At 51.0% G+C, this 26,699-nt stretch overlaps 1 protein-coding gene across 1 annotated transcript; it reads left to right on the forward strand.

Annotated features, from left to right (window-relative positions):
* On the forward strand, positions 1–26,438 carry NEK8 (NIMA related kinase 8). The gene is made up of 16 exons (XM_079955593.1): positions 1–112; positions 2,810–3,015; positions 6,900–7,132; positions 9,420–9,551; positions 10,695–10,903; positions 12,447–12,526; positions 13,020–13,201; positions 14,127–14,277; positions 14,956–15,032; positions 16,809–16,926; positions 17,476–17,626; positions 17,968–18,131; positions 18,234–18,392; positions 18,510–18,668; positions 22,480–22,666; positions 26,095–26,438. Exons 1-15 carry the CDS (start codon positions 66–68, stop codon positions 22,506–22,508), a joined length of 2,097 nt encoding a protein of 698 aa, XP_079811719.1. The 5' UTR covers positions 1–65; the 3' UTR covers positions 22,509–22,666; positions 26,095–26,438.
* The last annotated feature ends 261 nt before the right edge of the window (positions 26,439–26,699 follow it).

Raw genomic sequence — 26,699 nt, forward strand, 5'->3', positions numbered from 1 at the left:
CGGAAGCGTCTCCATGGCGACGCGAGACCCTGTGGCCGCGGCCTGGCTGGGAAAGAAGAAGCGCGATGGAGAAATACGAGCGAATCCGGGTGGTCGGGAGGGGGGCGTTCGGGTGAGAACAGGGGCGAGCGGACGGGCGGAAAACACTTTCTCTCTCTTTCTCTCGCACTCGCGGGTGCATGCCGACGCTGTTGCCATGGTGATGGGAGGGGCGCACCCCTCCCTCCAGCCAATCAGGGTTTTGGGGGACGCCTCACCCCCAGTTTGAAAGGGGCGTCCCGACGAAGCACCCCTTTCCCCCCTCGCATCTCTCTCTTGCTCTGGTCGCAGCCCTGTCCTAAGAAAGCTTTTTTTTAAAAATGCTATTTTCGAATAATGAACCTATGCAAATGAAAGAAGCTACCAAAATATGCATATGCATATTAATGTGCGTGTATTGCATATGCAAATAAAAGGAGCTCATATAGATGTATATGTATAATACATATGACTGCATTTAAAAAAAAAAAAACAATTCAGGACGAAATAAATCACCTTCCCCCATTGGCCAGGAATTTTCTCAATCTGCCATTCTCTATGCACAATTTAACCCACTCGAAATAAAAGTGGCGCCTACTCCCAAGGAAGCATACAGAGGATGAGAGCCAGGGTGGCATTGTGGCCAAGGAATGCAGGGTGATCTGGGTTCAAATCCTGCACTGAAGGAGCCATGAAGTTCCTTGGGTCACCTTGGCACAGTTTAGTTTCCCTATCTTTGGAGGGAAATGACTGGAGAGGAAGGTATAGGAAATATTGAGTAGAACAGTCTCCTCTCTGAGTGTAGTTTGAGCCCCACCCCTAATGATGTTTTGGCACCCGTTAAAGGCGCTCTTACGTTCCCAGACTTAATTGCACTTAATTTCAGGAGGTTCTTTTATATTCTCTCCATTTAACACTGCATGGCTTATCTGCTGCATTTTACATTGTATGTGGTTATTTTAATCTGGATGTCATTTAAATCACAGCAGGGTGCCTCAGGGCTGAGGTCCATTCATTATTTCAGTAGGTCTACTCTGAACAAAATGCAATTGGAGCCAGCCTATGGCTGAGCTCATGTGGAATCTTGTGACCCTAGGCCTTAAATTCACCTTTTCTTTCATTAATGCCTTCCCTCTACAGTATATGCAATCAGTATAAAGACAGCTAAGAGATAAAAAGAAATAAAAATTATACACAACAGTGAAAGCAAAATGCCATAAAACCAGAAGCAGTTTTAAAGCAGGGGCTATGCAGTCCTCCAGATGTTGTTGGACTACAATTCCCATCATCCCATGTTGGGGGTTGATGGGGGTCACAGCGCCATGACATCTGAAGGGCCACAGATTCCGCATTCCGACTTTTTTTTTTTTTTAAAAGAGTGTCCCATTGCTTCTCTCCTGCATGAGTCACATTCACATGTTACACTCCCCAGATAAAACAGCCGTGACGCAAAATGTCCTAAGGGGGTGTTCTAATCATGTGTGCATTACATTTTCATTTGTACGCTTTTCCAGAGTTGGAAAGTAGGCCATGTTTACTGCTTCCATTTCACAGATGGGCAACTGAGCTAACTGATGATGACTTATCCAGGATATTTCAGCCATGGCACAGCTTTGAGGCTTTCCCCCCTGCAATGGTAGAGATGCCTGCTTTTTGTCCTGAAGACCCCAGGTTCAAAAAGGATCTTACTGCTATAGAATCATAGAATTGTAGGGCTGGAAAGGAACCACAAGATCCACCTAGTTCCCTGCTGTGGAGGAATCACAGCTAAAGAATCCCTGGCCAACCAACCTGTTTGAAAACTCTCCAGTGCAGGAGAGTCCATGGTAGTCCATTCCACTGCTGAATGGCTCATACCGTCAGAAAGTTCTTCCTAATGTTTAAGAAACTCCAGCAGGTGCAGAATGCCGCGGCGATACTCCTTACGGGGCCCTTGCCGCGAGATCACATTCATCCGGTGCTATACCAGTTGCACTGACTCCCTGTGGAGTACAGGGTCAGGTTTAAGGTGCTGGTTTTGACCTTTAAAGCCCTATGAGGCCTAGGACCCTTGTACCTACGGGACCGCCTCTCCTGGTATGCCCCACAGAGGACCTTAAGGTCCATAAATAACAACACTTTGGAAGTCCCGAGCCCCAAGGAGATTAGATTGGTCTCAACCAGGGCCAGGGCCTTTTCAGCTCTGGCCCTGGCCTGGTGGAACGCTCTGCCACAAGAGACCAGGGCCCTGCGGGATTTGACATCCTTCCGCAGGGCCTGCAAGTCAGAGCTGTTCCACCAGGCCTTTGGCCAAGGCACAGTCTGACCCCCCCCCCCCCCATTCCTTTATTTTTTTGATGGAACCCCTTATATGGGATTTTGTATATACCTTTTCCCTTGGCTCATTTTGCTGGCCCATGTAGGACCAGCATGGATAGTTTGCCCCAGTGAATATTTGATGTTTTCTCCCCTTACGGCTTTGATCTATAGGCTACCACTAAAATGAGGCTGCATTTTAAGCTACATTTTAAACTGTACTCTAACTTATATTTTAATCAACTGTTTGTTGGGTTTCTTATTTTTTGTTTTGTTCTTAATGTTTTTACTGTATCTATATTCGGTGTTGTTGTTGTTGTTGTTGTTGTTGTTGTTGTTGTTAGTTTCCTGTCCCTGACACCCTGGTGAGCCTCTGCCAGTCAGAGCTGACAGCCCTGGGCTGGGTGACTCCATGGCCAGACTGCGTACCAATATGGCTTCCGATGTTTAGGGGCTGACTTCCTTCTTGGTCTTTTTGTGCTCCCCTGTCCCTCAGGATCGTCCACCTCTGCCTTCGGAAAATGGACCAGAAGCTGGTGATCCTGAAGCAGATCCCCGTGGAGCAGATGACCAAGGACGAGCGGCTGGCCGCCCAGAACGAGTGCCAAGTGCTGAAGCTGCTCCACCACCCCCACGTCATCGAATACTACGAGAACTTCCTGGAGGACAAGGCGCTCATGATCTCCATGGAATATGCGCCGGGTGAGGATCGTGGGTCCCCAAGGCAGCAGGGCGCACTCCTGCCACCTAAAGGCTCGTACCTCTAGGGAAAGGGGGGTGCAATACAGGCCCTGCAGGCTGAAGGCTGCCCTTAAGCTATCCTAGCACTCTTCAGATGTTTGGACTACAGCTCCCATCAGTCCCAGCCAGTACAGCTGTGGTTCTGCCAGCTCCAACCCCAACCCCAAATCATTCAGTCTTGAGGGTGCCAGGTTTGGGGCAGCTGCTCAACACCACACATTGGCTCCCAGTACGTTTCCGAGCACAATTCAAAGTGTTGGTGCGGACCTTTAAAGCCCTAAACAGCCTTGGCCCAGTATACCTGAAGGAGCGTCTCCACCCCCATCGTTCTGCCCAGACACTGAGGTCTAGCTCCGAGGGCCTTCTGGCAGTTCCCTCTCTGCGAGAAGTGAGGTTACAGGGAACCAGACAGAGGGCCTTCTCGGTGGTGGCGCCCGCCCTGTGGAACGCCCTCCCTTCAGATGTCAAAGAAATAAACAACTATCTGACTTTTAGAAGATATCTGAAGGCAACCCTGTTTAGGGAAGCTTTTAACATTCAGTGAATTATTGTATTTTAATCTTTTGTTGGGAACAGCCCAGAGTGGCTGGGGAAACGCAGCCAGATGGGTGAGGTATAAATAATAAATTAATACAGTGGTGCCTCGCAAGACGAAAAGAATCCGTTCCGCAATTCTCTTCGTCTAGCGGTTTTTTCGTCTTGGGAAGCAAGCCCATTGACGGCTTAGCGGCTTAGCGCTATTAGCGGTTTAGCGGCTTTTAGCGGCTTAGCGGCTTAGAAAAAGGGGGGGGGGGAAGGAAAAAAAACCCGCAGGAACTCGCAAGACATTTTCGTCTTTCGAAGCAAGCCCATAGGAAATTCGTTTTGCGAAGCACCTCCAAAACGGAAAACTCTTTCGTCTAGCGAGTTTTCCGTCTTGCGAGGCATTCGTCTTGTGGGGCACCACTGTATTTTTATTATTATTATTATTATTATTATTATTATTATTATTATTATTAGGAACCTCAAGAAACTGCTGGACTCCCATAATCCCCGGACGCTGGGTCTGCTGGGAATTGGGAGTCCCACCTAGAAGGCCCCTGGTTCCCTATCCATGGTCTGTTTTATTTCCTTATAATCGTAGAGTGGGAAGGGACCATGAGAGTCATCTAGTCCAACCCCCTGCAATACAGGAATATTTTACCCAGTGTGGGGCTTAAACCCCTGAGCCTGAGATTAAGGGTCTCGTGCTCTACTGACTGAGCTGACCTGGTTTGAAAACAGTAACATTTTTTTCCACGCTTGGGTTTAATCTTAGCTTGTCCAAACTGGGTAAGACTCATGGAAGAGAGGGCTGCCGATGGCTGCCAGCCATGATAGCTGTGCTGTGCCTTCATAGCTGGAAGCGGCAATGTTTCTGAATCCCCGTTGCTGGGAACCACAGGAGGAGAGAGTTGCTCTCAGGCTAGCCCCTATGAGAAGAGGATGCTGGTCTAGATGGAATAAAATAATAATAATAATAATAATAATAATAATAATAATAATAATAATAATAATAATTTATTATTTATACCCCGCCCATCTGGCTGGGTTTCCCCAGCCACTCTGGGCGGCTTCCAACAAAACACCAAAATACAATAACCTATTAAACATTAAAAGCTTCCCTAAACAGGGCTGCCTTCAGATGTCTTCTAAAAGTTTGGTAGTTGTTTTTCTCTTTGACATCTGGTGGGAGGGTGTTCCACAGGGCGGGTGCCACTACCAAGAAGGCCCTCTGCCTGGTTCCCTGTAACTTGGCTTCTCGCAGAGAGGGAACCGCCAGAAGACCCTCGGCGTGGACCTCAGTGTCCGGGTAGAACGATGGGGGTGGAGACGCTCCTTCAGGTATACTGGGCCATTTAGGGCTTTAAAGGTCAGCCCCAACACTTTGAATTGTGCTCGGAAACAGACTGGGAGCCAGTGTAGGTCTTTCAAGACTGGTATTATGTGGTCTCGGCAGCCGCTCATTGGCCTGATCCAGCAGGCTCTCCTTATGAGCTGCTGGCAGCACTGAGCTACATGGACCGATGCCCTGACAGAGTCAAAAGGAACTTCCAGCATCTGCCTTCCTTCTCCTGGGAGAGCTAAAGCTCGAGAAAAACCGTTGGGTGAAAAAGGCACTGAGCCCTCCCTCTCCAACCTCCAGGTCAAGGCAGTCTTTGACATGCGGCTTCCTAGCAACACCTGGACCTATGGCAGTGGGAAGAATGCCAGAGAGGAACACCATTGTTCCCAGGGCCTGCCCTACAGCACACCACCTCCCCCTCCCCAGCCTCTTTTTTGCAGGTCACCTTCAGGCAGGTGAAAAGGAGGTTTCAGGTTTCAAAGCCACCAGCGGTGGCAAGGTAGCTGCAAACCTGAGATTTGGCTTTGGGTTTGTGGTTTGGAAACAAAAGAGCACCGGGTTTGTTTGGCATGTGTGTTTTTCGCAAGGGGTGGGGGGCCGGGGTGTGCTTCCTGGACTAGGAGGATCTACAGACCCCCATATCTTTGAGGCAGAAGGAACAGGTTCAGCTCGCTCTGCCCTTGGAGAAAAAATGGATTTCTTCCTTGTGGTTCCACCCTTGTCAAGGAGCACAGGGTTTAACCCGTTTAGGGACAACTGTAGCTCTGCTCCCATTCAGGGGAGAAAGTGCTGTAGTTTTCCGGGGGGCGGGGGGCGGCTTTCTGTTATTTTTGTTATTATTCCATTTATCACTAGCCCTTCAAAATATGGTGCATTTCAGGGAGATGCACTAGATGGCCCTGTGTGTGTCCCTTCCAACTCTACAATTCTATGATAAGAATTTAAAATCTAAAATCACAACAATTTAAAATGCAATATCAAAAGCAGTTTAGATCAGTAGGCCCCAAAGCTTTGGGGACCATGCCTCCTAGGTTCCATAAACGCACCCCCAGTGCCCCCTACCCTAATAAAAACATGATTCACAATAGCAGTTTGCTTGGCCCTTGAAATATACTCAGAGTCTAGTGTGGATTTCATGCTCTTTATTCAGCTCAGAGTAGTGAGGAATGGAAGTTCCCCTGAAATGTCTGCTTTATATAGATTATTTACATAGTGGGCCCCACGTGATTAGCTAATTCTGGGATTCTCCTGTAGGCCAATCAGGTTGCAGATTCACTTCCACCCGGAGTTGGATTGGGTGGCTCCTGCGGACCAATCAGACTGCTACATTCTGGATCCTATTGTTCTAGGACCAATCAGACTGCTGCATTCTGGATCCTATAGTTCTAGGACCAATCAGACTGCTGCATTTTGCATCCTATTCAACTCAGTACATAACAGCCTTGTAGGGAAGTTGATAACACAGTCAAGTTCAAAACCGTAACAATTAATTGCACGTTTATTCAAAATCCAATTAAAACTACAGTGGTACCTCGGGTTACATACGCTTCAGGTTAAATACGCTTCAGGTTACAGACTCTGCTAACCCAGAAATAGTACCCTGGGTTAAGAACTTTGCTTCAGGATGAGAACAGAAATTGTGTTCCGGTGGTGCGGCAGCAGCAGGAGGCCCCATTAGCTAAAGTGGTGCTTCAGGTTAAGAACAGTTTCATGTTAAGAACAGACCTCTGGAACGAATTAAGTACTTAACCCGAGGTACCACTGCATATAGGAACTATTCAGAATATATATAGGAACTATTCAGTTTAATTCAACAAAATGGATGAACTTGATTCAATGATACCAGCTTTTCAAAGAAAGTCTGGTAGTCGTTTTCACTTCCAGTGCCCACCTGCCACCCCCTTGGCTCTTAGCACCCCCCTCGCTAATCCCACCATGCCCCAGGTATTATGCTGGCCTCTCTCTGCTTGCTCCCTGCCAGGTGGGACGCTGGCTGAGTTCATCCACAAGAGGGGCAACTCCCTACTGGACGAGGAGACCATCCTCCACTTCTTTGTCCAGATCCTCCTGGCCCTCCACCACGTCCACACCAAGCAGATCCTCCACCGGGACCTCAAGACTCAGAACATCCTCCTGGACAAGCACCACATGATCGTCAAGATTGGGGACTTTGGCATCTCCAAGATCCTCAGTAGCAAGAGCAAAGCTTACACGGTGAGAACAACTGATAGCAACTCCTGGTGCCCACCTCCCTCCCCCTGTGATTGGCCGGTGATTTGAAGCCTCTGGACTGGCTAGGTGTGGTGTCAGTCACAGGGCAGCCAATGTGCTACTGCCCCTTGACAGGGCCTTCTTAGCGGTGGGTCCCTGTTTGTGGAATTCTCTCCCTCATGAGGCCATTTGGTATTATTATTGGATTAATTTCTTTGGTTTCTTACTCACCCTTCACTGCATGGTCCCGGGGTTTAAAACAAATTGTATTATCAAAAATTCAGGAGGAATTTTAAAGAGCAAACATTCTCACAGGCACTGAATGGGTGAAAGATACTTTCCTAGCAGGATGGAGTGTACCTGCAGCTGAGCAATTTGCCGAAGAAATGGAGGCCTTACACCAGCAACTCAGGCTGAACTTGGAGAGGGCCAAGGAAGTTTACAAGAGGCAGGCAGACAGGCACCGTCGGGAGGGGGAGGCCATACAGGTGGGAGACCGGGTGTGGTTGTCGTCCCAAGGGTTGCCCCTAAAGGGAGGGTGCAAGAGGGTGCAAGAAGGCGACTGGGGCCCTTTGAGGTAATACAGCAGGTCAACCCAGTGGCATTTAAACTCAAGTTGCCTGACAGCATGAAGATACATCCGGTGTTCCATAGGTCCCTACTTTCACAGTACAGGGAGGGGTGGGAATTCCCAGGAAGGTAGGGAGGGGTTACCACCCACCCGCGGGTAGAGGAGAGGGAACTCTGTAACGAAGCTACGAAAATACTCGATTTGAGGTGGCGGGGTCACCAGGTAGAGTACTTGATAGCCTGGGATGGAGAACCCAGGTCGGAAAACACTTGGGTCCCTGCTGAATCAATCACGGACGGGTATCTGGTGGAAGAGTTTCATGGTTTGTTCCCGGATAGGCCTAAACCATTAGCTAGATTCTGGGAGGAAGAATTCGGACCCACAGACAAAGGGGTTTTGTGGGGTTTCCTGCCTCCGAAGAGGAGGGAGGGGAAGTGTCTGAGGGAGAAGAATCAGACTGGGAGGTTCGACCAGCTGGAAGAGATGCGAGGGGATGGGAGGCTGGTTTTGAATCCTCAGAAGATGATGACAGTTCTTTCAGGGGGTTCCCCACATCGTCGGTCGAAGAGAGAGAGGAGGAGGTATCGGAAGATCGTGCCGGGGTTGCGGGGGGTCCTGAGGAGGGGGTGGATGTCAGGGAACTGCCATCAGTACTGGAGGGGGAGCGCAAAAGCCAGAGGGATTCCTGAGAGCGTCCAGGGATCGGGAGAAGCAGCCCATCTTCTGGGGAAGAGAATCAGCGTAGCACCAGTGGAGAAGGGGGCAGGTGGGGGAAGTGGCGAAGCGGTCCCATGACTCCTTGCCGGGGACCAGCGGGGAGAGTAGGGGTCCTCCGTTGCCCACGCCCTCCCTGTGCAGAAGGCTTTCGCGCAGAGAGGGTAGGCGGAGACTAGGCGTCAAAGAGCTTCTTTGCTGGAAGAAGTTTAAGAAACGCCCACTCACGGATTCTGCCAGCGACTGAGTCAGCCACGGGTGAGTGGCTGTCCGGACAGAGGAGGTTCACTTTGGCAACCCAGCCAGGTGTTTGCACCCAGCCAGGGAGATAGGCACCTGCTTTCGCACGAGCAACCCCTTAGAACCATTACACAGCACTATCAGATTTTTTGTTATAGGATTCCCGTCACACACGTCATTTTCTTTTTTTACTGTTTTTATTTCATTCATTCATTTTCTTCTTGGGAAACAAGGAGATTTGATATATACCGTATTTTCCGGCGTATATGACGACTGGGCGTATAAGATAACCCCCTCCGCAACTTTTCCTGTTTATATTTTAACTGGAGTTTGGGATATACTCGCCGTATAAAACTACCCCTCTTCCAACGCACACCAAATAAAAATTAAAAAAAACCAGTCTCCAGTCCAGCTTGGAAATCCGCTCCACTTCCCAGTGGCCGGGGGCTTCTGGGGCCAATTTTCAAGCGTATTTCTGCTTCATCTAGAGAGCTTGGTGTCCTCTGATTTAATTTGCTGTCGTTTTATCCTTTGGTGGGGAGTTGCTGCAGGAGCTTCTGCTGTAGCCGGTGTATAAGACAACCCCCGACTTTTGAGAAGATTTTCCTGGGTTAAAAAGTAATCTTATACGCCAGAAAATACAGTACTAGATTTGGCATTGTAATATTAAAACGTTAATAACATTATTCAAGAAAAAAGAGAGAGTAATACTCGCCCCTCCACCTTTGCTTTGGGCCTCATTCGCACATCCATGTTGTTTCCTAGGTGGTGGGCACCCCCTGCTACATCTCCCCGGAGCTCTGCGAGGGCAAGCCTTACAACCAGAAGAGTGACATCTGGGCTCTGGGCTGTGTGCTCTATGAGCTGGCCAGCCTGAAGAGGGCTTTTGAGGCCGCGGTAAGGAGACACCTTCGAAATCTGGTTGGAGTGGAGGGCTGGCTAGTCTCTGTGTCCTGTCTGCTCAGCCTTGGTCCTGTAAACGATTGTGTCGGGTTCTGTGCAGTGGCCCAGCATCCTGTCTCCGAGAGGGGACAGCTTCATGCCTCTAGGAAGCTGGTCCCCTGGTCAGAAGAGTGCTTGACGGCCAGGTCAGATAAACCGGCTCTCAGTTTAGTCCTCTAGTTCCCAAGCATTTTGGGGCCACTGCCTCCATGGTTCCCTAAATTATTCCCCAGTGCACCCTACCCTACCCTATAAAAAAGGAAGATAATGCAAGAACATTCAAATCAGTAACAATGAATTGCATGTTTATTCAAAATTATAAATTATGCTATTAATCTGATTTGAACTGATTTTATAATGAAATGATTTTAGAATGTTGTATCATTTTACTGTTGTTAGCTGATCTGAGCCCGGCTTTGGCTGGGGAGGGCGGGATATAAATAAATTATTATTATTATTATTATTAAAATCCAAATAAAATGATTTTGTTTCTTAGCTGGCGAACTTGATCCATTGATACCAGATATTGCATGGAAAAATTTGGGCTCATTCTTATTGACGAAACCATAAAGATGAAGGAGGTTTATAGCATAAAATATTTAATATATAAGTTACACACAAACTTTCACCTATCACAGATGTGCTATAACTTTATTAAGAAAATCAATCTCTGTTAGCAATAATTGGCTATCTTGTGACATGTGGCAAACAGATGCTACCCAAAGAAATAGCTTTGAAAGCGATAAAAGCAGTAAACCTTTAAATACAAAGCAAGGAAGGTGTTTCGCTCTAGGCTCCAGCCTGGTCAATCGTAAATAAGTGATCAGCCTACTTGGAGGGCTCCGCCTCCAGTGCCCCCTTTGCCTCTTAGGGTCCCCCCAGGGAATCCCCCTCCCCTGGGAGCAGTACCACCCACGTTGAGAACCACTGGTCTAGTCAATGATTTCACAAACCTCTCCTCACCTTCCTCCTTTATGTGCCCTGCCTTGCTGGTGTGGCGCTGGCCGCTCCTTACCTATCGCTTCTTGGGGAAGGCAGTATGGCAAGGCGGCATTCCATGCCTTCTCTCCTAACTGTCCCGCCATCATTCGCACACAGAACCTGCCAGCCTTGGTCCTGAAGATCATGAGTGGGACTTTCGCCCCCATCTCGGACCGCTACAGCCCCGAACTGCGCCAGCTGATCCTCAGCCTGCTCAACCTGGACCCCTCCAAGCGGCCCCAGCTCAACGAGATCATGGCGGAGGCCATCTGCGCCCGGCCCCTCCTGAACCTCTACACCGACGTCGGCAGTGTCAGGATGAGGAGGCAAGTCCTGGGCCCATGTGGTGGCGCTGACGCCCCCTCCTCCAGGAACACTCAGCTCATGGGCCCACTTAGCTCAGTAGGGCTTGCACTGGCTGGCAGCAGCGACTCCCTGGGCTCCCAGGCAGGGGATGTTCCTAGTCACAGTATTATAGAACTGTAGCATTGGAAGGGACCACGAGGGTCATCTAGTCCAACCCCCTGCAATGCAGGAATCCTTTTGCCCAATGTGGGCTCAAACCCCAAACCCCAAGGTTGAGTCTCATGCTATACCAGCTGAGCTATCCTTACCGGGAGATGCCACTGAGGATCAAGCCCAGGGCTTTGAAAGAAGGGCCTTTGCTGTAGAGCTGTAAAGTAAGACTCTAGTCCTCATGGTTCCAGGCGAAGAGCATAAGAGCCTGCTGGATCAGGCCAGTGGTCCATCTGGCCCAGCATCCTGTTCTCAAGCAGATGCCCTAATGAGAAGGCCACAAGCAGGACCTGAGCGCAAGAGCCCTCTCCCCTCCTGTGGTTTCCAGCAGCTGGGATTCAGAAGCATGGCTGGTGCCCATTGATAGCCTTACGCTCTGTGAATTTGTCCTCTTTTAAGGCATCCAAATTGGTGGCCATCCCTGCAGGAGGGAGTTCCATCCTTTAACCATGCACTGCATGAAGAACCATAGAATCATAAAATTGTAGAGTTGGAATGGACCCCAAAGGTTACCCAGTCCAACCCCCTGCAGTGCAGGAATCTCAGCTAAAGCATCAGTTGCAGATGGCCATCCAACCTCTGCTTTAAAACTCCTCCAAGGAAGGAGGGTCTTTCAGAGGGAATCCATTCCACCTCGAACAGCTCTTACTGTTAGGAAGTTCTTCCTGATGTTGAGTTGGGATCTCATTTCCTGTAAGTTGAAGCCGTTGGTTCAAGTCCTACCCTCTAGAGCAGGCACAGGCAAATTCCGGCCCTCCAGATGTTTGGGACTACAATTCCCATCATCCCTGACCACTGGTCCTGTTAGCTAGGGATGATGGGAGTTGTAGTCCCAAACATCTGGAGGGCTGGAGTTTGCCTATGCCTGCTCTAGAGCAGGAGAAAAGAAGCTTGCTCCCTCTTCCATTTGACAGCCCCTTAGATATTCGAAGATGGCTCTCAGTGTCTCCTCTTTTCCAGGCTAAACATCCCCAACTCCCTCAACCGTTCCTCTTAAAGACTCTGTTTCCAGACCCTTGATCATCCTGGTCGCCCTCCTCTGCACACCTTCCAGCTTATCAACATCCTTCAACAGAAGTCCCTTCCGTTTTCCTCTTTGAAATAGGAACACAGGAGGCTGCCTTAGTCTAAGTCAGCCCATTGCCCTGTTTAGCTCAGCATTGTCTTCACTGAGTCACAGATCTCCAAGGTTTTAAGACAGGAATCTTCCCGGGCCTTACCCAGAGATGCTGCCACTGGGCCTTAGACCTGGGACCTTCTGCATGCCAAGCAGATCCTCTGCCTCTGAGCTGCAGCCCTTCCCTGCCACCGCTGTCTGAGAGAAGCTCACCCTCTTCCTCCCCCCCCCCCCAGGCCCGAGAAGCCGCTGGCCGCTGTGCCACCAGTGACCCACGGCAGGGTGGGAGCGGGAGCCGTCGGCCCTAGAACCAGAGGTAAGGTGGGAGGCCTTTGGAAGAGGGCTTCACACTCTTTATTTGGGGGGGGGCATTGCCTGTGGCCCTTCCCCAGTGGCCCAGAGGGCACGACTGGGGTGGGGTGTGTGTGAAGGCTTTAGTTTGGGGCACCACAGCTGACAAGGGCATGTATGGTCAATGCATCCTTCCCATATCGAAAGTTATCTTTTAATTGATTTTAAAATGCTGTGTTAATTTTATTGTTGTTAGCCGCTCTGAGCCTGGGGAGGGCGGGATATAAATAAATTATTATTATTATTATTATTATTATTATTATTATTATCTGCTGTTATTTTCTGTCCTGCTGGATTAGGCCAATGGCCCACCCAGTCCAGTATCCTCTTCTCACAATGGCCAACTGGATAACAATGGCCTTCCATACCACCAACCTCCCCTTTCCTGAGTCTGGGGGTTCCCCACTTCCCCCGCCCCCCAGGTCCACTAACTCACAGGGCTTTTCTCTTGGACCCAGGCTCCAGAGCTGGCTCGGCGAGGCCAGGCATCCCCCCCGCCCCATCTTCCGTCTACACCTGGGGGGGCGGGATCACCCTACCTCTGCGCCTGCCCATGCTGAACACCGAAGTGGTGCAGGTCTCCACCGGAAGGACCCAGAAGGCGGGCGTGACCAAATCTGGGCGGCTGATCCTGTGGGAGGTGAGAGGGCGAGGAGGGGTCCCACAGGTTTGTGGGTGGGTGAGGAGCTCCTCGTTATCCGTCTCCCAGCTCTGGGGATTATTGAAAGGAGGAAGGAGGCTGACTGAGAATTTCTAAATATGCCTTACATTAGACCAGCTTGTCCTTCTGCTTGAAACTCCTGGGCCCTGTGTTTCGTTGTACAGTACGATCACATCTTATGCACAGTTAACCTGAGCAATGTCAACCTTGTGTGGTTGAAATCTAGCCAGTTAAAGATAAAGGGACCCCTGACCGTTAGGTCCAGTCACAGACAACTCTGGGGTTGTGGCGCTCATCTCGTTTTACTGGCCAAGGGAGCCGGCGTACTGCTTCTGGGTCATGTGGCCAGCATGACTAAGCTGCTTCTGGCGAGCCAGAGCAGTGCATGGAAACGCCGTTTACCTTCCCGCTGGAGCGGTACCTATTTATCTACTTGCACTCTGATGTGCTTTGGAACTGCTAGGTTGACAGGAGCAGGGACCGAGCAACGGGAGCTCATCCCGTCGCGGGGATTTGAACCACTGACCTTCTGATCAGCAAGCCCTATGCGACCCTCTAGCCCGTGACCCTCTAGCCAGTTAAGGTTGCATAAATAAAATTCATGCTAGGCCCCTGGGGCTCATACATGCTTGGTGGCAATGTATCCTGGCCTGTATTCTTTTGCTGTTAGCCCCAGATGTTTCCCCCCCCCCCAGGGCGGGTTGTGGCAGCCAGGACACTTCAGTATGTTCTGCATATGCTCAAGCATCTCTGCTTTCTTTGGATGCTGCGTTGCTGAGCCCTGACCCTGTTGCCACCAGCCGCCATTCAAACTAGGCCCAGTTTGCTCCAACGGACCCGGGCAGGAATGTAACACACCCTCTTCCTGCTGTTTTCTTTCTCTCTTTCTCTCTCTCTCCACCAGCCGCCCCCACTTGGCACGGCGGGGGGGCCCTCGCTCCCCGGGGCCACTGAGCAGCTGCAGCCCCAATTTGTCTGCCGCTTCCTAGAGGGCCAGTCCGGGGTGACCATCAAGCTCGTGGCCTGTGGGGACCTTTTCACCACCTGCCTGACAGGTACAACAAAGAGAAGCTAAGGGGGCTGTCAAGGCACAGGAGAGGACCGCCTCTCCTGGCGTGCCCCATGGAGGACCTTAAGGTCCACAAATGACAACATTTTGGAGGTCCCAAGTCACAAGGTGGTTAGGTTGGCCTTAACTAGGGCCAGGGCCTTTTCAGTACTGGCCCCAACTTGGTGGAACACTCTGTCACAAGAGACCAGGGCCCTGCGGGACTTGACATCTTTCCGCAGGGCCTGCAAGACAGAGCTGTTCCGCCTGGCCTTTGGTTTGGACTCAGTCTGACCCTTGTGTTTCCCTCACCTTTATGGTTTTGACTTTTAAAATGAGGCTTCATTTTAAATTGCATGTTAACCTGTATTTTAAATTGTTCTTTTTCTTTTTTTCTTATTATGTTTTTACTGAAATTTTAGGGCTGTTAGTCGCCCTGAGCCCGGCTCTGGGTGGGGAGGGCGGGGTAGAAATAAAATTTATGATGATGATGATGATGATTTTCCTGCTTGTCACTGGAGGGCAGCAGTTGTGTAAGGGATGGTTGCACAGGGATCTGGCCCCACCATGCATACACACTCACTGCCCCCTTGATCATGAGGAAGCGAAGGTGGTTCATTTTCCCTTCCTTCCTTTGGCATCCTCTGCTCTGGACTGTGCTGACAGCCTTCCTTTCCCCCTGCAGACCGAGGGATCGTCCTGACCTTTGGCAGCGGCAGCAGTGGGTGCCTGGGGCACGAGACCTTCATAGACGTCACCCAGGTTGGCCAGGGCTCAATTTCTGAGCATCGTTAGGCTGGTGGGCTGGTTTGGCCACTTTCCCCAGATTCCCTGGAGGCCAGAATTCCTCCCTGTGGCTGCTGCTGTACAGGAGCTGGGTCTGGCTGCTGGGTCTGGCTGCAGGGGACCCATCTAGCCCAGCCTCCTGTTCTCACAGCACTCAGCCACATGTCGCCAAAGGGAAGCACACAAGCAGGGCATGGGCCACAAGAGCCTTCTCCCCCCGGGGGTTCCAGCAACTGGTGCTCAGAAGCATCTCTTGCCACCAACCTTGGAGACATCCAGGGAAACTGAACGCTGGAAGGTTGAAGGCAGATAGAAGAAAGTCCTTTACGTGGCGCATAGTTAAACTTCGAAACTCCTGCAGGTGGCAGGGGTGCCTGCCAAGGGTGGAGGAGAGGGCTGTTGATGGCTACTCGACACAATGGCTGTTCTATGTTGTTCCACCTGGCCTTTGGCTTGGAATCAACTTGATCCCCTCCCCCTCTTTCCTTTTTCCTTTCTCCTTCTGTGATGGAACTCCTATTTGGGGACTTCCCTGGTTTTTTTCTGGCCCACGTAGGACCAGTCTGGATAGTTGGCCTTGGGGAAGACTTGACATTTTCATCCCCAAAAAAGTTTTTGATCTGAGCTTCTACTGAAATGAGGCTGCATTTTAATGTTGTACTTTAATCTTGTTTTTAAATTGTATTTTAATCAATTGTTTTTATACCTAGTCTTAGCTGCCCTGAGCCCGGTCTTGGCTGGGGAAGGCGGGGTATAAATAAAATTATTATTATTATGATGCTTCTGAATGCCAGTTGCTGGACACCCTGGAAGGGGAGAGTTGTTCTTATGCTCACATCCTGCTTGCTGGTTTCCTGCTGGCTGTGAGAAGAAAATGGGTTCTTGAGAAGGGTTCATCAAGAAAGACCTGGTTATGTTTAGAATGATGCCGCATAGGGAAATGTTCCCTGATACCACGATGAGGGATTCTATGGAATGCAGATAGAGAGATTTGATAAGAATAATGATCTGTTGTGACCTTGACGGAAGCATACAATAGATGAGCCTTCTTGTGTTTTGGCTCATCTTCCTCTTTTTCTTCTTTTTCTTCTTTTTTCTTTTCCTCCTCCTCCTCCTTTCCTTTTTCTTTTTTCTGTTTTCTTTCCCATAATGGCTTATGTCCTATACCATGTACTTTGATATTTTTTGTAGTTTTTTTAGCATTTTTCATTATTATTATTATTATTAAGGATTTTTTTTTGTAAATTTGGTTGTTTATATTTATCTGTATTTGTTTAAAGCAAAATAAAAGTATTTAAAAAAGAAGAAGAGGAGAATGCTGGACTGACCGCTGGCCTGATCCAGCCGGCTCTTCTTAGGACAGAGCACAGCCCTCCTGGCAACTAGCCATCATTATCCGTCTCCTCCATGAATTTCCCCAAAACCTGTGAATTTTAAACTCATCCTATTTTGTGGCCACGCCTGTCTCCCGCGGGAGCAAGTTCCTTAGTGTGCCATTCCATAGTTTTAAAGACAGAATGAAGGCAGGATAGAAACACATTGAACTGATGGTTTTATTGTCTGGCGTACAAGGGTTTCCCCCGTGTCTGGGAGGTGGCAATCCTTCCCCGGCAAATTTGGCTGCAGGGGATACGGGTGGGGGTGGCTTGTGCAGTTGTGGGGCAGGAAGAAAGGGGCTGGGTGGGTGGGGAGAGAGAGGGAGGACTTGTGGGGGGAGACTGCTTGAACAGTTGCTGCCTTCCCCCTCTGCAGCCCAAGATTGTGGAGGCCCTGCTGGGCTATGAGATCACGCACGTGGCCTGCGGGGCGTCGCACGTCCTGGCTGTTTCCAATGAAGGGGAGATCTTCGCGTGGGGCAGAGGGGACAATGGTGAGTGGCAGCGGTGCACTGGGTTGTTGGGGCTGCCTGTTCTCTTGGCTCTCTTTCATCCTGAGAGATCTGCATTGGCTCCCAGTACGTTTCTGAGCACAATTCAAAGTGTTGGTGCTGACCTTGAAAGCCCTAAAGGGCCTCGGTCCAGTAGACCTGAAGGAGCGTCTCCACCCCCATCGTTCAGCCCGGACACTGAGGTCCAGCGCCGAGGGCCTTCTGGCGGTTCCCTCTCTGCGAAAAGCCAAGTTACAGGGAACCAGGCAGAGGGCCTTCTCGGTAGTGGCACCCGCCCTGTGGAATGCCCTCCCTTCAGATGTGAAGGAAATAAGCAGCTATCTTCTCTTTAAAAGACATCTGAAGGCAGCCATGTTTAGGGAAGTTTTTAATATTTGATGCTGTATTGTTTTTAACACTCGATTGGAAGCCGCCCAGAGTGGGGAAACTCAGCCAGATGGGCGGGGTATAAATAATAAATTATTATTATTATTATTATTATTATTATTATTATTATTATTATCACCTCCCACCCCTTCCCTCTCTCCCCAGGGCGCTTGGGGCTGGGCACCCAGGAGTCCCACAACTCCCCACAGCAGGTCTCCATCCCACCTGACCACGAGGCGCAGAAGGTTCTCTGCGGCATCGACGCCTCCATGATTCTGACGGGGAGGAACCAGGTCCTGGCCTGTGGGAGCAACAGGTAGGGCAGGGTCAGTCACAGGAGTATTGGGGAGGGAGGGTAGTGAAACAGAAATGCCATAAAGCAGAAGATCCGATCCTGCTGACCTGGCCAGAGTGGGAAGCCAGGCTAGCAGGCAGAGCCAAATCAGAGGCTTCATATCCAGGGCCTGACACAGCTCACTCCTATTCCTTCCTGGGCAAGAGCTGAATCTGGACTGGGGCAAGGAAAGTCTGGTTGGATCCCGTGTTTTGCTAGGCCAGAGTCTCCCAAATCCAGAGGAGGCAGAGTTTGGCAAACAGAGGGTGGTTCTGCAGCTTGGCCCTCCCTTGACCTCCTCTCCCCTCCCCACTCTCCTCCAGGTATAACAAACTAGGCCTGGACAGGATCTTGCCCCAGGGGGAGCCCCTCGCCACGGACCAGGTGGAGGAAGCCCTTGTCTTCAGCTGCGCCTGCTCTGCTCCCTTGAGCGAAGAGGCCATTGTGTGGGCTGACATTGGAACGGCTCACTCAGCAGTCGTCACGGGTGAGCATCCAGTGAAGACACCTCGCTTGGGGGGTTCAGAAATCACCCAGGAGCAGGAAGGAGTCGCGCTATTCCCTGCCCTTCTGCCTTTTCTGTTGCCAGCCACGGGCCAGTGCTACACTGTGGGCAGCAATCAACACGGGCAGCTGGGCCCCATCCCTTGCCGTGCCAGCCGCACCCCCTACCTGGTGGAGGGGCTCCAGGCTGTCCGAGTCACCATGGTGGGCTGTGGCGACGCCTTCACCACTGTTGTGGGAGCAGGTGAGCTGATGGGGTGGAGTGGGGTTTGGGGCTTGGTTTCCGGTGCAGCGGGCCCCGAGGGGGTCTGGCCTGGCCTCCCTGTCACCCTAACCTGCTGCGGACGTCCTCTCTCCCCAGATGGCGAGGTGTACACCTGGGGGAAAAGCGCCAGGGGGCGCCTGGGGCGGAAGGATGAAGAGCCCCGGAGCCCTCGTCCCGTGCAGCTGGGAGAGACACACGCCAGCCTCGTGGCCTCCGTCTCCTGCTGCCACGGAAGTACCCTGCTGGCCGTGAAACGTAAGTGTGCCTTTGGGGGGTGCACAGGTGGAAGAAAGTGTCCTTTCCCATTCGCACAGCATTCACAAGGTGCGACGCTGCTTCTGTTCCGCTGCAGTCCGCCTTCCGCCAAAAGCACCATGGTTTGTCCCATTGCGGGAAAGTTCTGTAAGTTCCGTTGCCGTTACTTTGGCACATCCACAGCACTTTCAGCAGCCGTGGCTTCCCCAAAAGAATCCTGAGAATTGTTGTATGCTAAGGATGCTGAGAAGTATTCGGAGACCCCATTCCCCTCCCTGAGCTACAATTCCCAGAGTGCTCTAGGAAGAGAGATTGATTGTTAAACCACTCTGGGAATTGTAGCTCTGGAGTCCCCAAACAACTCTCAGTCAACTCTCAGTTTCAGCCAAGGTAAAGCTTGAAGCTTCATGAATGTCAGTGAATGTCATAGCAGAGCAGAGATTTGAACCCAGGTCTTCCCAGTCCTGGTCCAACACCCTTAACCACTAGGGCCACATTCGGGCCATACAGTTGAAGCATTATGATGCCACTTTAAGCAGTCATGACTACTGCCCCCCCCAAAGAATTCTGGGAGCTGTAGCCAGTTGAGGGTACTGAGTTGTTAGGATTCCCAGAGTTCCCTGGGAAAGAGGAATTGGTTATTAAAACCACTCGGGGAATTGTAGCTCAGGGAGGGGAACGGGGTGAGTTTCGGGAAGTCTCCTAATGATTCTCTGCACGGAGAACAGACTACACTTCCCAGCATCCTTTGGGGAAAGCTGTGACTGTCTAAAGCCGCATCGTAGCCCTTCCAGTACATGGTGTGAATGTGACTGTTCATTTCAACACAAAGGAAACACCTTGCAAACAGGGATAAAAACACAATCACTTACGGTTCATTTGTATTTGCTGGGTATATTTCCCTTCAGGACCAGCGAGGAATAAGCGAGCCCAAGCCGTCTCTGCTCCCATCCCTGTTTGCGTCTGGCTCTCCCAGTGCCCCTCGTGTGGGGCTTCTGGGTGAGGGTGCATTTAGGCCCGGGAGGCGGGTACCCGCAAGGCCCTCGCGCTTCCTTGCTGCAGCTTCGCTTGCTGCCAGCTGGAGAGTTGAGTCAGAGGCATGGGCCACGTCCCTCCCTCCTCTGGTACCTGCCACAGTCCTGCCCACGGGGAGCCATGGCGGCGGCAGCAGTGAGCCAGCTGGCAGTGGGGCTGGTGAGCGGAGGAGGAAGGAGACTCAGAAGGGGCTCAGCGGAGCCCTGCGGCCCACACCCTCTCTGGCAAGGAAGGCTTTCTAGGAAGATCCTGATGGGCCTTGATGGAGGCTCCACTCTGCCATGCTGCTTCTGAATACCAGTGGCTGGAAACCGCAGGAGGGAGAAGCACTCTTGTGCTCACATCCTGCTCCTGGTTTCCCACAGGATTCTGCTTGGCCACTGGGGGAACAGGAAGCTGGACTTCCCTTGGACGGCCCTCTGTCTTGGATGCTTTTGTTGAGATTCCTGCATTGCGGGGGGTTTGACTAGATGACCCCTGGGGGTCCCTTCCATCTCCACGATTCTATCATTCTGTGGTGCTATGACTATGTGGTTCCCCTTTGGCCTAATCCAGCAGGCTCTTTTGTGCTTATAATTCATGGAGGATAAGGCTTTCAGTGGCTACCAGAAGAGAAGAAGAAGAGTTTGGATTTGATATCCCGCTTTATCACTACCCGGAGGAGTCTCCAAGCGGCTAACATTCTCCTTTCCCTTCCTCCCCACAACAAACACTCTGTGAGGTGAGTGGGGCTGAGAGACTTCAGAGAAGTGTGACTGGCCCAAGGTCACCCAGCAGCTGCATGTGGAGGAGCAGGGAAGCAAACCTGGTTCACCAGATTACGAGACTACCGCTCTTAACCACTACACCACACCACTACCAGCCACTTCCACCGTCGGAGGCAGCAGTGCTTCTGAATCCTTGACGATGGAAGCCACAGGAGGGGGTGGAGCAAGACTCTCAGGGGGGCGTAGTGAGCTGCCCATGGTGGGCATTTGGTGTGCCGCCCACCCGCGACTCCCAAGCCTCCCCCAAGCTGTCAGAACGAAGGGGGAAGGGGGGAATGTCACCAGCAAAGCAGCGCAGCTCCCTGCCTTACCCCTACGGCTTGGGGTAGGCTTGGGAGTCGCGGGTGGGTGGTGTGCCAAATGTCACCCCCTTGGTGAGGGCACCTGGGGAGATCCGCCCCCACCGCACCCCCCTTCCTACACCCCTGCCTTTGGTCTGATCCTGCAGGTGCCGATGTTCTTACATTGTCTCTCGGCTGCAAAAGGCGATGGCACCTCATATAGCCAAGAAGCCAGCGGTCCATGAATGGAGGGGCAGTGAGAAGGCCGGGAAGCCTGCCCAGTAACTCGGACGTTGCTTGCAAGGGGGGTGAAGATGGCTGGGAGTGAAAAGGAAGGCCAGGCGGGGGAAGGGGAGAGAGAGAGAAAGCAAACCCCCCATTCCACAAAGAACCCTTTAGCCCCAGTTCCAGGGACAAAGCCCCTCTGTCTTTGATTCCCCCCCAAGGCTCGTGCCAACCACTGTCCTCGTGCCAGGCTAATTTCCGACGCCTCGGATGCGAGTGATGTGCCTCACTTCGGAAAGTTGGAAGAGGACCCGGAAAAGGCAACCGAAAGGATCAAGGGGAGGGAGGGAGAGACTCTCCTGTGAAGGAAGGCTGCAGCGTTACAGACTTTTTAGTTGAGAGAAAAGGCGAGTGAGAGGCAAAACGATAGGAGTTAATATAATTACTCACAGCATGGAGAAAGTGGATGGGCAAACGGTTTTTTCCCTCTCTTGTAACATGAGCTCTCACTCGTAGGCGTCCAATGAAACTGGAAGATTCAGGGCAGACCAAAGAAAGTCTGCATGGTTAAACTGTGGAACTCCCTGCCACAGGAGGCAGGGACGGCCACTGGTTGGAGCGGCTTTAAAAGAGGATCAGACAAATTCGTGGAGGATTATCGGTGGCTGGGCTGGGCTGGATCTGAGAATCCTCCGGAAAAACAATCTCTCAAAGGACCTGTTGATGGCATTTTATCATTGTACTGCGGAGAGTGTATTAACTTATGGTCTCTGTGTGTGGTTTAGGAGCTGCACGGTCAGGGGAAAAACAATGCTGTCCAGGGTTGTAAAGACTGCGGAGAGAATAACTAGGTGCACTCTTCCCACCTTGGATCAAATCTACGCTTCCAGGTGTCATAAGAAAGCTGCAGAGATAGCGCAGGATAGTGCGCACCCCGGAAATGATATCTTTCAGCTTCTGCCTTCTGGAAGAAGGTCCAGGGTTATAAAGACTAGGACTAGCTGCCTGAGAAACAGTTTCTACCCAAATGCGATTTTGGTTTTAAATGCAATGTAAGGGGTCCCTATGGGAGTATATTGTATTTAAAAATGGGGTATCAGAGTTTTTAGGGGGCTAACCAGGTTGGGATAGCTGGGATAGCAGGCTTGTTGGGTTTTGAAGGTCTTATGTAGATTTTTTCAATTTTGTTGTTCTGTATGGGGCAATGGCAATAAAGATTATCGTATAATCGTCTCACCACACCTGGAGGCAGCAAGGCTTTCAGATACCAGTTTCTGGAAAGCACAGGAGGGGAGAGGGCTGCCCTTGTGCCCAATTCCTGCTCGCGGACTTCCCAGAAGTGGCACCTGGTAGTTCCCTGGGAGAAGAGGATGCTGGGTAGATGGGCCATGGGCCTGATCCAGCAGGCTCTCTTTATGTTCTTATGTTAAAAGGGAGGAGGGAGGACCAAATCTATAACCCTATCACCCTCAAGTCTGTGTCTCTGTGTCTCTTGTGTTTCAGCTGCGGCAGAGGAACCCAGTCCTCACTGAGGAGAAACCAGAGGGCCCCGCCGCCCCCTCCTTTTGCAGACACCCCTCTGGCAGGCCTTTCCCCCTCTGGCCCACGTGGCGGCCTATTTTGGACCTTCAACGCAGAGCGCCTGGCCAAACTCAGCCCGAGAGAACTCAGCCCCTGCCTGCAGGCCCAGGTACCTGGCGGGCACCCTCTTCCTCCCCAGGGCCTTGCCCCAAACAGGGGGATCCAGCTCCATAAGCGTTATTGGGCAGCCACCCCCCAGGAGGGAGCAGTGCATGCTGGGAAGCTGTGCCCCTTCTCTGCATGCAGCTGAGCCATCTCTCTCTCTGTGCCTCTTCTCCAGCGTGACTTGGCTGGGGGGCAAGGAAGTGGGCCCTGGGTTTATTTTTACTGCTCTCCCTCTTGAGCTGACTCAGAGGCTGTGCTGCGTGGGATTTTGCATGCCCAGGTGGCTGGAGGGGGGGGGGGGCGAGCTGAACGCCGCTTGTCACAGCCCCAGGCGCTCTCGGGGAATGAGTCAATGCCAGGCTTCTTCAGAGGCACTGAAAGCCTCTCTCTCTTTTCTCCCCCACCCTCCTTTCCCCCTCATCTCCTGCTTTCCAAGGCCTGACCCTGATTCATGTTGCGGCCTTTGCTCTGCCCAAGGGGGGGCCTGGAGCCTCCCATCCTCTTAGGAAAGGTGAAAGGAGCTTGGGAGAACAGGAGATGGAAGCGGTGGGTGGGAGAGCCATCCTCAAATAATGGGAGAGTCATAGAATTGTGGGACGCGGGTGGCGCTGTGGGTTAAACCACAGAGCCTAGGACTTGCCAATCAGAAGGTCGGCGGTTCGAATCCCCGCAATGGGGTGAGCTCCCGTTGCTCGGTCCCTGCTCCTGCCAACCTAGCAGTTTGAAAGCACGGCAAAGTGCAAGTAGATAAATAGGTACCACTCCAGCGGGAAGGTAAACAGCATTTCTGTGCGCTCCTCTGGTTCGCCAGAAGCGGCTTCGTCATGCTGGCCACATGACCCGGAAGCTGTACGCCGGCTGCCTCGGCCAATAAAGCGAGATGAGCGCCGCAACCCCAGAGTCGGCCACGACTGGACCTAATGGTCAGGGGTCCATTTACCTTTACCATAGAATTGCAGAGGTGCCAGGGACCGCCAAGGGTCATCCATTACAACCCCCTGCAATGCAGGAACAGAGCTACCAAATCCGCGACAGGTGGCTGTTTAAAACCCCCCCATGAAGGAGAGTCTGCCACCTTCCAAAGGAGTCTGTGGATGATGGAGGGAATACATTTTCTGTTGATCTGCCCTGGGCCCCACACAAAGCTCAGCAGGGGGTGCTGGGTGAGACTATTTCGGATACCAGCAGAGGGGCGGGTGCAAAGGGCGAGGTCCGGGAGAGGGCAGAGGCTGACCTTTGCGTCACTCTGCAGCTGTGCGTGTTTTCAGAGGGTTCGCTGGCCTATTTTCTGTTTCCAGTGCCTCGAGCTGACACAGAGCAGTGTTGCCCGTGCTCAGCCGCACACCTGTTTGCTTGAATTTATGAAAGGAAAGGAATGCGTGCCTTCAGCATGCCGACTTTGCATACTTAGATTCCTGGCGAAATGTCTGCAACCCTGGTCGCTCGGCCGGCAGAACAGCCTTTGCCAACCTAGAATTGTAAAGTTGGGTGGGACCCCCAAAGGTCCTCTAGTCCAACCCCCTGCAAGACAGGAATCTCAACTAGATCATACATGGCAGATGGCCATCCAACCTCAAGGCGAGCCCATTTCCAAGGGTGTCCACTCCATGATCGAACAGTTTTCTCCACCTAACGTTTTGTCAGAAACCTGGCACCCTCCCAATGTTTTGGTCTACAAATTCCCACCAGCCCCCTGCCAGCCGAGCTCACTTTTCACACGAGGGGTTGTCAGTGTTTGACTGCAGCCCATGGCCCCAGGGAAGTTTTTTATGTTTGACATTTTATTGTACAGTACTTTTATATTTTGCTGTGTTATGGAAATTATGGGGGGGGCACATCTTTAAAGTTGTTCAGTGTTACAAATATTATGTCTGAATGTATCCTTTCAACTTGACAGCTCAGGGAAGTTACCTAGCTTTAAAAATAATATAAAATCAACTCCTTGGTCTACAGCTATTAGCTCCGGTTGGTGGCTGGACTCCTTCCTTTATTCCACAGGGACCCAGGGGCTCTGTCCGACGAGCTAGGTGACTGAGCAGCCTCACACCCAGATTTTTCCGTAACAGCTCCCACACCGTAGCTATGGCCCTGTTTAAGGCAATGAGGCCAAGTGGCCCTATCTCAGGGGTTCCTTAGCTGTGATAGCTACATCACAGGGGGCTGGACTGGATCAGAGCCAGCCTTGGGTCTCCAGCTCTTTTTTTCGGACTACAAGTCCCATCATCCCTAGCCAGCAAGACTAATGGTCAGGGATGATGGGAATTGTAGTCTGAAAACAGCTGGAGACCCAAGGCTGGGAAACACTGGACCAGATGACGCTTGGGATCCCTTCAAACTCTATGATGCTGTGATCAAATCCCTGGAGCAGACAAGGAGGATTTCTATGTTTCTGTTTTTGCGTTTCTCTGGCATTCAGCTCATCTTGAGGACTCTCCTTAAAAGCAGTGCCTCCAACTCTGGGTTCCTGTTCCAATTGTAATGGATCTTTGCAGACAAGTTCCACATCTGTTGTCTTACCTAGCCAGGTGTTGTGTCTCAATCACGGGAGGTGCACTTGCTTGTGAAGTTTTCTCCTTTTCACCCCCTGCCGGCCTTGAAACTGCTCGGAACTCACTGCAGCAAAGTCTCTTTGCAGCAGAATGAATTGTGGGGGCAGAAAGTGGCCTTTGGGAAACGCCCGGCCTCGAGGAGAACATTGGGATGATTTGGAATTGCAGGGGGTTGGACTGGATGACCTTTGGAGGGTCCCTTGTGCTGTGATTTGCCAGCATTCCATTCCAGCTCTAGCTTGTTCCCTTGAAAAGCCAGCAACATTTTGATTCCCTGTTCAGTCTCCTTGACATGAAAAGGAAGCGGCTTTTCTTCTGCTGGAGCCAGGAAGGGGTTCCAAAAAGGTTCTCTTTGATGTAGCACAGCCATGCTGGGGGGAGATGAGATAGCTGAGCAAGCAAAAGGGGAGAGGATGCAAGTTAATTAGCAAGCACAAACTGTCATGGTATTAGCACATTTGGATTGTTTTAGCCATCCATCTGAGGGAAACTTAAACAAGCTTGCAAACAAAAGACAAATGTTTGAAATCAAGAAGCACCCTGAGAAAAGAGTGTTAAAAGAGTGGAATGTTTTGTTTTTCCCCCTATTTTAAGCCCTCATATTAGGACTCAACCTCTCCAGCTTGCAGTTTTCTTACTGATCTTTGCCTCTGTGTACATAGTTCTTGCATATGAAGCCTTTACAGCAAGAAGTATTTTTAAAAAAATCTTCCAGATTTGTAACACACGTTGCTGATTATTTTTATCTTTGCATAATTTTAATGGTTTTGTATATGAATTCAAAAAAACAAACAAATTGTGGGTACAATCCCTCAAACTTGTGGTTCTCGAAATCTTCTTATTCTGTTGGTTTATTACATGTGTATCTCCCCTTTCCTCCAAGGAGTGCGAGGTGGTGTATGTGGCTGCTCCTCTTCCCCAGAAGCAGGGAGCCACCGCTGAAAAGGCCCTGTCCTTTTTGCCACCACCCTCCAGACCTCACAGAACCCCCGGGGGGCATGCAGATCGTTCCTGGTGATCAGAGGATGCTGCCTTATGCTGAGTGAGACCACGGGTCCATCTAGCTCAGTATTGTCTACACTGACTGGCAGCAGTTCTCCAGGGTGTCAGAGAGGGAGTCCTTCCCAGTCCAAGCCAGGAATGCTGCCAGGGTTGACCCTGGGACCTTCTGCATGCAAGGCAGGTGCACTGCCACTAAGCTGGGGCCGCCCACCCAGGCATTGACTGGACCCAAACCAACTTATAATAATGATAATAATAATAATAATTTATTATTTATACCCTGCTCATCTGGCTGGGTTTCCCCAGCCACTCTGGGTGGCTCCTAACAGAATATTATTATTATTATTATTATTATTATTATTATTATTATTATTGCAATAAAACATCAAACATTAAAAACTTCCCTAAACAGGGCTGCCTTCAGATGTATTCTAGAAGTCAGATAGTTGTTTATTTCCTTGACATCTGATGGGAGGGTGTTCCACA

The sequence above is a fragment of the Podarcis cretensis genome (genome assembly GCF_951804945.1).
Source record: "Podarcis cretensis genome assembly, chromosome: 15".
Lineage (NCBI taxonomy): Eukaryota > Metazoa > Chordata > Lepidosauria > Squamata > Lacertidae > Podarcis > Podarcis cretensis.